Source organism: Sciurus carolinensis, chromosome 4 (genome assembly GCF_902686445.1).
Source record: "Sciurus carolinensis chromosome 4, mSciCar1.2, whole genome shotgun sequence".
In the NCBI taxonomy this organism is placed as follows: Eukaryota; Metazoa; Chordata; class Mammalia; order Rodentia; family Sciuridae; genus Sciurus; species Sciurus carolinensis.
This window is the reverse complement of record NC_062216.1, coordinates 126,339,670-126,352,942: the sequence shown is the minus strand read 5'-3', so window position 1 is coordinate 126,352,942 and position 13,273 is coordinate 126,339,670. Positions and strand designations below refer to the sequence as shown.

General features: G+C 36.1%; 1 protein-coding gene across 2 annotated transcripts in view; it reads right to left on the bottom strand.

Annotated features, from left to right (window-relative positions):
- Positions 1-13,273, bottom strand: part of Cand1 (cullin associated and neddylation dissociated 1) — a 42,071-nt gene extending 28,798 nt beyond the window's left edge. The window contains exons 1-2 of one of the 2 annotated variants that reach the window (XM_047549859.1): positions 12,862-13,273; positions 2,803-2,946 (exon numbers count right to left, since the gene is read on the bottom strand). In XM_047549859.1, the coding sequence (XP_047405815.1) occupies positions 2,803-2,946; positions 12,862-12,929 (212 nt within the window). In that variant the 5' untranslated portion in view covers positions 12,930-13,273. Of the gene's footprint in view, positions 1-2,802; positions 2,947-11,280; positions 11,759-12,861 lie in introns of those variants that run through there. The other variant, XM_047549860.1, reaches the window with a different exon arrangement.

The window sequence follows — 13,273 nt, the reverse complement described above, 5'->3', positions numbered from 1 at the left end:
AGTATTATTTTTTGTTTGTTTCATAGGGCTAAATACCACCCCTACACCACCAGTAATTGTTTTACTTTTTCAGTTTTTTCAACTACTATGTACACATGCCTACCCCACCCCAATAAATTTCAGTCAATTTGTCTTAACTTCAACTCTACAATGCTGATGCTGAGTTGCCTGATCCAAGGGCACAGGATGTCTTTCCATTTGCTCAAGAACATTTTTATCTAAGAACATTTTAAAGTTTTTCTCCCACAATTTTTTTTTCCTTTGGTAGGTCTGGGGACTGAATCTAGGGATACTCTACCACTGAGCCACATTCCCGGACCTTTTAGTTTATTTATTTTTATTTTGAGACAGGGTCTTGTCAAGTAGCAGAGGCTGGCCTTGAACTAGTCATCTACTTCAGCCTCTAGAGTTGCTAGGATTTCAGGTGTGTACCACTGCTCTGGTTTTCTCCCACGTTTCGAAAAAGTTAAAATTGTAACCTTACCTTATATAATATTCCTATTCAAGGTCCCACTGTTAACATTTCTTGTTACATTTCCTTCTAGGTATTTTGTCTTTTCTGATGCTATTATAAGTGGGCATTAATTTCCACTGTAGCTTCTAACTGGTTGTAAAAGATGATGTAAAAAGCTACTGCTTTTCATACAAGTAAATGAAAAGCTATTATATGAAAAGTTACTAATTTTCTAAATTTTACATCCTCCTACCTCACTGAATTATCATGTACATTTTTTTCTTGATTGACTCGCTCTTTCCTATTGTCCCCCCACCGCAAATTACAGTGGCTAATACTCTTAAAAAAAAAAAGAGAGACAGACACACACAGCTGTTTTGTCCCCAACCTTAGTGTGAATTTATCTGATATTTTATTAGCTTTGGAGAAATTTAATTTTTAATGTTAAAGAGGAACCTGGAGATAAAGTATCCTTCACCTGTTCTTCACTCCAATGGCATGTTAAGTACAATGTTCGTTTTTTTGGAAGATGTTTTTACCTCTCTAATTATAATGAGTTCACTAGTGCTTTTTGTTTTTCCCAAATATCAATGCTGAATCTTATTAGTGTGTTGACAACTATGTAATTTCTTCCTTTCCCCAAAAGGAAACATGAGAAATAACTATACTCATAAAGCACACAATATTGAAGTAATCACCCTTACATTCTTGTGGTAAACCCCACAAGGTCATGGGTGTGTTGCTCTTTAACTTTCTGCTATATTTTATTTTGAACATTTAAATGAAGCTGGTCTATAGTTGCCCTTTTCTAGAGTTATCTTTGGTCAGAATTTATCATCAGTAATTGGTTTAAATAAAAGTGGACAGTATTCAGACCTTATGTTCTGGAACAGTACTAGAACCATCTGTACTGGAGATATTTGTTCTTTAAGGTTTCAAAAACATCTGTAACCTCAAAGAACCTTTTTAGATCTTTCTGTTGGGTGATCTTTCTATTGGATGATGAATTCTTTTATATCTTAAATTCCTTTACTTTCTTGAATATGTATGCATAAGTTTCTTCCCGAACCTCTTTAATTATAATGTAAACATAGAAGAGCAAAAAACTCAGGTTCCCAATGAGTCAAAATTCATACTTAAGTGAATTAAGAACTATGTACTTTGTTACTCTCAATTTGGGACATAGACTACTTTTCATTACTGCTTTTATATGATCGTAAATGTTTACACATTTTGAACAAAGCTGAATTTTGTTTATTAGGCACATGAGAAACAATTATAAGATTAAAAGTTAAAGTAAAATTATTGACTCAGTTGCATTATTCAACAACTTATGAGTTCTTAAAGACCTATTTTATTTTAAACTTGTAAATGTTCCAAATTAGAGATATTTATACTGCATATCTACAGATTCTAGGTTGACCAATGACTTTTCACTTTTTGTCTCTTTTACAGCAGATATTTAAGAACTTAGCCTAAAACAAATTTGAAACCTTTATAAAGGATTCAACAAAGGAGTAATAATGGAAAAATGCTTTATTTAAATGGATACCAAAGATAACACATACAAAAATCACATAACTTCAGTTTGATTTTTGTGTTAAACTAAAGGTCATACTTACTAATAACTTGCTATGTAAATTTAGGGTTTCTAAAATTTGGCATCTGCAAATTAAACAGGTATATTAATAGAACTGGAGAACTCAAATTCTGTACCCAATTATTCTTAGTAGAAACTGAGCTGCCAATATCATATCTAACGAAAAGCTCCTATCGCATTACATACCCAAAGACAATCAGAATTTCCAAAATTTTAAGGAAAGATTGTTTGTAAGCTGCCATTCTTTAAAAAATTAGTTTTTTATTTTTCTTCATTTAGTTTTAAATTTCATCGCTATGGAAATATAAAAGTCAAAGGCAAATAGGCTTTTAACCCAGATGAAACATTAGGCTACAGTAAAATAAGTTAGAGAACCATTGTTTCTGAAATTACCTAAATATGTAAGAGTTAAAAGAAATACCATGAAAAGCTCATTAATTTACTTTGTATATGGAAATATAACATGTACCACAAACACTAAACATTCACTAGTTACCTAAATATAATTAAAAAAAAAAAAAAAAAAAAAACTCAGGCTGGGGTTGTGGGCTCTGTGGTCCTTGCCTAGCATGTGTGAGGTGCCAGGTTCAATCCTCAGCACCATAAAAACAAACAAATAAAATAAAGATATTGTGTTAAATAAAAATAAAACTCTAGAAAAACAGTTCAAAACCTAAGATAATTACCAATTATATGGAGTTTTTTTCAGGCACAGAAGGTGTGGGAGGGGTAGCAAAATACAACTTACCATTTGACAGCTAAATTCTGTACCTCACCATTTTTATCTTCCAATAACTTCAAAATCATTTTTACTACTTTCCTTTCACTATCATCATCCAACTTGATGGAATCTTTCTGCAATTCCGTCATCAAATCATTTGTAGCCATAAACCTATTAACAAATTAAAATTTGTTAATTCAAAAAATTTAAAGCACTAATAAATTGATTTTTCAAATCCAGTGCTATATCATTTACTTACCAGGAACACAGTATAGTGTATTACAAAAAATCACCTACTTTTAAGTGATCATAAATTTAAACTAAAAGCTACCAAAAATGATATAGACTTTACTTAAAAATCACTGTTTTCAGATAGATATTTTTTAAGTCCCACATGCTCTTATTTCAGGTCTAAGTAACATTACTCAAAATTATCATCCCCTGCTCAGTCTTGATTTCATAATTACTAACATGACCTGCAGTGAATGTTTGTTCGTTCTAAGTAATTTTATTACTGCTCTTAGGGGAGAAAAAAAAATCTCCTTTTTTTTTTTTCCTTTTTGCATGGGATTTTAATTTTATCTATGAAGCCCTTAACCACAAACATTAAGAACACCTTCGTACAATAATTTGTGTCCCATCAGGGGTCACGTATTATAAATTTTGGATATTTTCCAATATAAATTCTCATCCCCATCCCAATTTCTGTTACAAGAAATCATGTGTATTTTCAAAAAGGTAAGAGGCAATTCTAGAAAGTTGTTATACCTGATATCCACCTCTCCCCTGCTGAAGAATCTTAGGGAAAGGACAGGTTAACACTGAATAGTCTGACAACACCTTAGAGTGATCAATCATCTACTCTAAGTTTTAAATGAAAGAGCTGAAGAGGATAAGATAAATAGAATCTTGAATTTTTTCCCCATGTACTTTACCACAAAATTTACTATTTTAAAATTAATTTCTCAGAAGAAGAGGTAACCACATTCAAATAAAGCCCTAAGACCTGTTTAAAGTCAAATCAACTTTTCTTACAATTCTTGGCTCCCCTCCACCCATAAAAATAATCCAACTGAAATAACAACTACTTTACACCTTTTTATTAACACCTTTTTCTTTTATTGAACCAGATCCAGTTTGAGTAAAAATCTAATATTTTATGTTTCATACATGAATGTTAAAATCCATGTTTAAATTTTAAAAGAACTACTGACAAGAATTGGAGATGAACTGATAAACAACTATGGAGATAGGCAATGTGGCAATAAACTACGTTGTAAAGGCTGACAAAACAACCTAATTTATCAATTCACTACTTATAACTTTAAGGATAATTCTAATAGCCAGGATGTTCCCTTAATACTAATTTATCAAAGTTTTAAACTATATGTAAGCCATGTAGTTCAATTCTTGTCAAGTTCTGTAAAACAGCTTATAAAGTTTATACTCAAACAAAGAAAAATGAGGCATATACTTTTTAAAAATCAACACAGTTCTAATTGGAAGCATCTTCCCATTACAAAATAGGAAGACAAAATTAAAACCACATAATGTTCATATTTTGAAGTGGAAAAAAAAACTGTACAGCATATTAATACAAGTAATTCTACATATAATGCATTGAAAAGCACCTTAACCATCTTACTTAAATAAAATATATTAAATGACCATAGAAATTATATACCTAAATACCACTACAAAGCAGTTATCTGCTTCAAGAGAAACTGATCAACTTAAGTGAACATGCAGATAATTCCAAATAAAAAGTTGTTCTTATGGTTCTGAATGAGCTCTGGTACCCAGATTCATTCCTTAATCATTTACTTATTTGCTGCCTATTAGAGGTTGGAACACCTATACTAAGAGGTAAGGAAAGATAAAAGGTGAATAAGTCTGCCCTGACCTCAAAACGCTTACCGATTTTGAAACATCTATAGTTAAAAAAAAAAAAAAGTTGAAATGAGCATCAGCAAATTAGCAATAGACAGTATTTTTAAACATCAGAAAAACTGGATTGAGATACTATAATACCAAGAGTTACTTCTCAATGGTGATTCTGAAGTCAGAAAGTTCTGGGAGTACTTTCTTTCATTAATCTGATAAAAAAATTTGCACAATTTATTTCCTTTTAAGGAAGTTGTCAGACCAGTTTGAAGGCTGTCCACAGCAGATTCAACAGCTAATTTGGAAATGACTCTTCAGCAGACATTACTGTTTTAGGTTTTGGTGCTAAGGACCAAGATGATATATGTAGACTCAGTCCTGTCCTTTTTTATCTAATACGCCAACCAGGTAACTAGACAATTATTACTGTTAAACATTTTGTTTTAAAACAGTATTCAAGAGCATACAGAAATGAGTATATCAAAGAACCACCTGTCAGTTTGGATCTCACAGGAAAAGTTGGCTTGGGATTTAAATTTTTTTCTTTCCTTTTTGGTGGTTGTGATGATGAGAAGCAGCAGAGAACTAGAGTAAAGGAATAGGGAATGGTTTAGTGTGACTAATGCACAGAAGCCTAATTTTTTTAAAAAAGGAAATGTAGGTTGAGGCCAAGCTAGGGACTCACCCTATGTAACCATTCACTATGTAATGAAAATCTACTACACATCAGGTATGGTACTAGCTGCTGTGGATATAAGGGATAGCCAAAGAAGACAGTTCCTAATGTGACGCTTACATTAGTCTAGTAAGAAGCATATTTTTAAAACTGCTTAAGTAGCTATATAATCATAAACTGAGATAAATGCATAAAGAAATATGTCAAGAAAAAAAAACAGTGGTGTAACAAAGTAACCTGACCTAGGTTAATTATGGGTTGTGTGTCAGAGAAGACAAATCTGAAAAACAGGCAGAATTATTCAGGAGTTGGGAGAAAACTGGTGCCTGGTAAGCAAAAGACAGGAATTAAATTGATTTGTAGATCACATTAGAATTTTAGTTTTTATTCTAAGAGTAATGGAAAGTTACTGAAAGGCATATGGGATCGAGATGGGAAGAAAATGAAATAAACAGATTTGCCTTTCAAAAATACTATTACAGTCACCACTGTGAACAACACTTTAGATAGAACCATTCTTCACTTAGCCAGACTGAATGGAGACCAGTTAGGTCTGCAGCAGCCTAAGCTAAGAAATTATGGTAGCTTGAATAAGGGTCATCAATAAAAATGGGGGAAAATGGGAGAGCTGATCCTTATTTTTTGCAGATTTCATATGTGCAAACTTGCCTACTGGCTAAAATTTATTTGTAAGCCCAAAATTAATACTCCTCATTTCATAATCATTTGCAGACAACTAGAGAATGGTAAAACGTTTGAGTCACCCCAACACACACATTTTCAGTTGCCTCCTACTTTCAACTCTTCTTTTCAGCTCTCATAATTATAAACAAGTATCTTCTTAGCCTATTTAGTGCCAGATTTTCCACACTAGTACTTCTGTTGGTGATTTTGCTGTTTAATATATCCCCTATACACAGTACTAAAGTGCTGTCTAGCTAGGATTCTTCAGTGCAAGAAGGTTGAGATGGACCTTCTGGGAAAAAAACTAGTTAGATAATCTTCATTCAGTCATTAGGAAAATTTGACGTTTGTGACAACTTCACAGAAAGCAATTACTACAATAATAAGGACCAATTATATTTGAGATCATGAGGTAAAATAGTTCTTCAAAATGGATTAGACATAAGGAACATAACTGATAGAGTTAGGAAGAAAGAAGTAAAGACTTGGGTATTACAAGAGGTGATGTATCCCTGTTGAGTCTTAATGTAACTGCACAGCCAGTCACATCAGATGGTTCAATCACTCATCTTTCACTATGATAAAGGATTAACTCTGATTTAACTATAAACTACACTGAATAGATATATTGCTAATCCTGAATCAACAAAATCTTCAGCCACAGTAAAGATATGAACACCATGGATTAATGTCCTGTAGCACAACTTCATCTGCAGTTGGCCATAAATAGGAACTAGAAGACAAACCAACCAAAACCACCACCAAAAAATATGCAGTCTGACATCCAGAAACTGACCTGAATCTCCTATTAAACCAAAATGTTATTATAAACTGACTTGATGGTTACAACTAAAGCATAAACTTTTATTTGACATAAAACAATTTCATAGAACATCCAATTCAGACAAGGTCCCTGAACAACACAAAATACCAAAATGTACCCCCTCGCTAGTTAGTAGCTAGAAGTGCTACTTCTTTATCGATTACAGTACCTTCCCTATAAAATGTATTTTTTTATTGGTACTGGGGAGTGAACTCAGGGGCACTAACCACTTAGCAATATCCCTAGCCCTTTGTATTTTGAAACAGGGTCTCTAAGTTGCTCAGGGCCTTGGTAAGTTTCTGAAGTTGGTCTTGATCCTCCTGCTTCAGTCTCCCAAGTTGCTGAGATTACAGGCATGTGCCACTGCACCCAGCAATCCCTATAAAATTTAAGATGCCAGTGTCACAGAAACATCCAATTTAAAGTAAAGCTCTACTTCTTTAGACCCTCCTTAAATTACCCAATAAATAGGTTCCCCTAACAACCTCCAGAGACCCCCTGTTATATGTGTTCTCCCTCACTGTGATGAATAATAAGCCTCACTTGTGTCTAAGATGCCTATGTAAGAAACTTTGAGGGGGGGAAAAAGTGGTAAATGGTACTTCAATATCAAATAGATTGACCAAAGAAAATATCCACTGAAATCAGTTATATCAGAAGATTGTTAGACACTTAAGGTAGGGCAGTTGCAGTGAACTGTCAACCACAGCCAGGAAGGCAACTACCAAGAAATTTGGAGTTTATCTTGTCATCAGGAAAATTAGTGGGGGAGTCAATAATCAGCTAGAAATAATTTTTTTTTTTTTTTTTTTTTTTTTTTTTTTTTTTGCGGTGCTGGGGATAGAACCCAGGGCCTTGTGCTTGCAAGGTGAGCACTCTACCAACTGAGCTATCTCCCCAGCCCTAGAAATAAATTCTAATGGCCAAAGTGAACAAGAGACTAGATTAGGAAGAAGTATGAGATAGGGAGACTAATTTGAGACATACTCATCACAGAATTAAATAAGAGAAGAAAGGCAGGACAAGGGTGGCACCCAAGGTGTTCTGCTTTGGACTTTCAGGGGGATAGTAAAGCCAAAATAAGGATAATTTAGCTTAAGGTAGGAAGTGGAAAATAAAATGTGAAACTGTTAACTTTCAGACTGTTATGGGATTCCCAGGTGAATATAATCAGCAGGCAGTGCAATCTTATTCATATATTCAAAAGTATTTGGGGGTCAGGACCTGTGCTGTGAACTCTGGGAACACAACGATGAACAAGATTGTCATGGTCTGGAACTTCTACTCCTGGATTATTCTCCTGAACTGACAGTTCTCCGAAGGGAAAATATATCTTTAGTAAATCCAATGTTGAGAAGCAGAAATTCGGTAGAAGTAGATGCCTTGACTGCATGAGTAACTTTTACCACACTATATAAACATATATATTCACATATAAACACAATTTCTAGGAGATATGGGTCAACTGTATCACCCAGTAAAGCAATTATCTTTCAAAGCTCTTGAGCACACATCACTGTTATTTCACTTTTTCTCATTTATTTCCTGAAAAGCTATAAATGAGCCTAGTCTTAGTGATGTTGGAGTAAATAAAACTAATTTTTTACTCTTATTCCAAGTATCCTCTATAACATCCCCCTCTCTTTCAGTAGTGAATACTAACCATTGCTGATGTTTATAGTATATCTATAAAGAAAAATCATGTTGACTAAAATCAAGTAAGTTGCTGCCATAAACCTAAAAAATATTTAAAATGTGCCAGGAATCACCTTCATCATCTCTGCAAATCTGTTTTTTCTCATGACACCTGATTTTCTCCAAGTAGTCAAGATAATTTCAATCAGTATTTCCTGTTAATGCTCAAATAGTGCTTTGCTATGACTCCTTAACAGGTCTAGATTTTTATAAGGATTTTAAACAATTTTCAAGAGAAAATGTCTTCCAATAATCAAAACACCTTAACTTGTAACATAAACCATTCTGAAACTAAGAAATGCTTGCATTCTACAATAGTGATTAAGATTGTATCAAGTGGCATTTAAACAAAATGATTTTTTAGAGATTTCTTAAAATTCTTTTATATATACACTTATGTGTATATATGCATATGTACATACAGAAACTTTTTTTTTTTTTTAACTCTGGAACTAATAGACAATTCAACTAAAACAAGCACTTACTGAAGAACCACAAGCCTAAAGAACTACACAGAGGTTTCAGTTCAGTAAGACAAGGTCCCTGTCCTTAATAAGTTCCCTGAACAATGCCTGCCCAGGTACAGTTAAAATTATTTCCTCCCTCTCCCCTATTGAAATTTTGTAGTGTGCTTTCATACTTGTTCTCACATTTTCTACTGAGAATTTCAAGACCTCACTCAGGTCTTGAATTTCCTTGCTTTAATCTTCTCTGCTACTTAATGTCTGACACTTATACATTGCTATGGGATCATTTATCTTTTTACAAAAGTGTCTTGACCATTCAGCAAACGTGTATTCACTAAGGGCAAGCACTGGCTCTTTCTGAAGTTCCTCTCAAGGAATTATTAAAAGTATCTTCCAGCATAAAATATTCCATAAACCTAATTTTAGAGGAAATTGAAATTTAAGGCCTGACTTATAATACCACTAGTCAAAACCCTAGAGAAGTAGCCTAGCATGGTAATATGTGATTCTGAAAGTTTATATTGTCATGTTTTATTTAAGTAAACATCTAATTAGTGAGGGAAAAAAATAAGAATCCATGGGTAAAGAGGTTCCAGAAATCCCAAGTCTACTCTGACCTTGAGGAAATAATTAAGCCAAATCTGCTTCCTTACCTGTAATACAGTTACTGTCCACTTTTATCAATTACATTAAATAAAATGAAGTATATGAAGTTCACAATAGGCAGAAATATATGTATCGAGAGATGAAGGAATATTTTCCTTAGCTCTTGATTCTTTGCAATACTTTAATTCAGATAGTGGTGAGGCAGATGAAAAGTTGCCTCCACCCACCGAATACTCACTATTAATAGTCAAGTATGGAGTACTCACTCACAGGGCTCATTTACATTAAAAGTTTTCACTGTTATCATCTACACAATCACCTAGTCACCAAAACACACTGGTATAAAAGTTTTCTGGGGTGGGGGAGAAGCAGAAGGTGTTTCCTTTGGGGAAGTGATGAGAAAAATTATTCTAAGGTACTCTCCCAAAGAATGTTTCTTCATTTTTCTTTTAAAGAGTTATCTGAATTAGCATTTATAATTTTAAAGATTTGTTTTCCCCAAATTAAGACTAGTATATGACAGGCACTATCCCCGCTATTAGGACACACAAATGTACCATTTTTATTAAAGGGTTCCAGACTCAACATTTCTCTCCCAAAGCTTCTCCATTTTTCAAAACTCTTAATATCCTACCATCAAATAATGTTATACTAACGCAGAAGATAAAAATTGGTGAGTTTTTCAATACATTAGGCCTATTATTTACCTACAAAAAGATTCTTTAAAAGTGCTGACGTTCCAAAATTCTGCATGTTTCTCTACCTTCTCTGCATTAATGGAACATGTAGTTACCTAAGAGACCTTTTGTAATTATCCCTGTGTAAGCCTCTCAGAAGTGAAAATGTAATCTCAAATTAAGTAACTTGCCCAAGATCTCATAGTTCACAGCAAAGAACAGTGCATGACTAGAACTTCTATCTTGTGACTGGGTAAAATTCTCCTAGATTCTATCAAGAAAATAAAACTCTTCATTTTGGCAGCACTATTTTCTTCCGCTGTCCTTTGTACAAGGTAGAGTGCTTCAGACATGTTAGTTAATGTTAATTACCCTTGCCCTCAATATCCTTCTGGCACTAATTATTTTAAAATATATAATCATAAATCCCGGTACTTTTGTCAAAATAACTAAATTTCTATGTGAACAAAGCATCATTTAGTTCCAAAGACTTGTTCATGGATGGCTAAAACATTACAAGTCTTTAAAACAGTTAATAACTGAAAGTCACTTACTGTTCCTCAAGATGTTTAAGAGCATTCACCAACTATTAGAACTATATCAATACATAACCCTCTAAGCAAAGTTTTGATTCATTCCAACCCAAGTAAACAGATAATCCTTATCAAGTTCAGCAATCACTATAGTTGAGCATCAAAGTAGTATTTCTTTCATATAGTTTATTTAAACAACAAAAACCCAGGCATATATACATTACTTTCTTTTGCCAGAAATATAAAGGAATTTTAATCAATAATCACATTCACTGTATCACCACATGACATGATTTCTTTACTCTTTATCTAAACATTACATCTGATTCTGTCTGGTTCAACAAAACTGTAATATGGTAGAAGTGCTAACCTTAGACTAAAATTTGAATCAGAATGAAATTTAGTACTTTTACAGGAAGAACCAAACTGACATAAGGTATGAGGGAATCACACCACACACCTTACATGATGGAAAGGTCCATGTTATGTTCCATTAAAAATTTCAAGACTTCAATTGTGAGAAAGCAAAACTCCAAAGGGAATCAAACAGCATCCCAATCCTTAAAGCAATACATAAAATGTTATTCCCCTCAATAATCTTGATTTTGGCCCTAGAACTACACAAATCTAAAATTCCACAATACTCAAAACTCGGCACTAAACTCTTTATAGTCAGCAAATTAGTTTTTAGAAGTTACAAATGGAACACTTAAAAGTTCTCTTGGTAGCAAAACATTTTTAAAAAATCCTGTGGTTCTTAAGTCACAGAACCAACCCAGCATTTCATTTACTATTTTATTACACCCGCATACAAATTTGATTAGGAACACCATCGTTGCTTTTTTCATGGTTCCTTTTTCAGAAATTGGAAAATTTCTTCCCAATAGACATGATCTGGACACATTTTCAGGTGTTAAAACTTACTGTTCATACAAATAGAAAAAGAAGTTCTTTACCCATAATTTTAATTGAAGATTGCCTGTTCTTTTAAAATGCACGCTAATTACAACTACTATAGCAGAAGAGAAGAAAACTTAGGTATCCAAGAAATAAATAGCTTTTTCCCCTTTTTGATGGAGAGCTTATTTATTTGTTAAGAAATACAAGGCAGGCAGGAAGGGATGTAACAGTCCCTGCAGAGTGGAAAAAAACAAAACAAAAAAAAGCACCTAAAGATAATCTGTGAAAATATAACAAATCTTAAATGTGCATGTTACAAGAATTTGAAATCAACAGTACAAGTCTCCTGGAACAGAACTACTGCTTCATGTTCACCAGCCCTTCTTCAAGAAGAGTCGTTTGCCTGGTTTAAGGTTCAGCAATCCAACCCTCTGGCAGTGATTTTGGATATAAGGATGAGACTTTCTGAAACCCGGTGATCTTGCGTGGGTTTCACCGGGACAAGGAAAACTGACAAGATGCTGGCGGGAAAACCCTACCGGCCAAGTTTGCTTCATCCCAGCTCCCCTCCCCCTTCTTCCCACCTTCACAAAAAAGCATTATCCGAAGAAAAAGTATATAACCCAATCAGCGAAGAGCTGGAAAAAAGTTCATCGTTCCAGCTGAACGCAGCCAGGCCCACATCTGCGGGAAAGCAGGCAGGTGCTGCGTCCCTGAGCGGGCAGCAGCTAGGGCCCGGGCGTGCTGGGCGGCCTAGCGCCTCCGAGGGCCGGCGAGTAGGCCCGGCCGCCGGGGCTCCGCGCCTAGAGCGACTCCCTCCTCCACAATACCGGGTGACTCCGGGCCTCCGCGCTGCTGGGGACGCGGGAACCACGTCGCCCGGGACAAGGAATACGGTGGGAGCGCGTAGAGACCCAGAAGGAAGGGATCCCGGCCGCGGCGGACAACGGCCTAAAGGAAAGGTTGGGGGCGGGGGTCGGAGGGGGCCCGCGGGAATCCGGGAGCGAGCGGGGCGGTGGGCTGGAGACCTCAGGAAGCTAGGCAGCCCGGCCAGGCCGAAAGGGGTGGGGCCAGGCCGGCGTGCAGGCCGGGGGGCGGATGGGGGACCCCGAGGTGGGTTAGAATCAGATTTCGGCCTCACCTAAAGTCCTTGTCGCTGGATGTCATTTTTTCCAGCAAATTGGAAATGTGGTACGAGGCGCTCGCCATGTTGACGGCCTCGATCCCGCCCGCTGGCGCTGTGGCTGCTGCTGCCCGCTGCCGCCGCTGCTAGGGCTCCTCCTCTCGCTTGCCGCGGCTCCCGCTTCCAGGGTCGCAGCGCGACGCCGACGCTGACTGGAGGCGCCTCCACAGGATGCCCCCTCCCCGAAGAGACGTGAACCTGTCCCGGGGGAAGCAGAGTTACGGGGCCGGCCTAACGACGGCGCTGCTCGCGGGTGAACGAGCTCATGGGCGGCGGGGCATACAGCAGGGCCTCTCCTGGAGGAAGCCAGACACTTCCACTCGGGCCGTCTCGCTCCCACTCCCTCCGCACTCGCTCCCTAGGGCAAGAG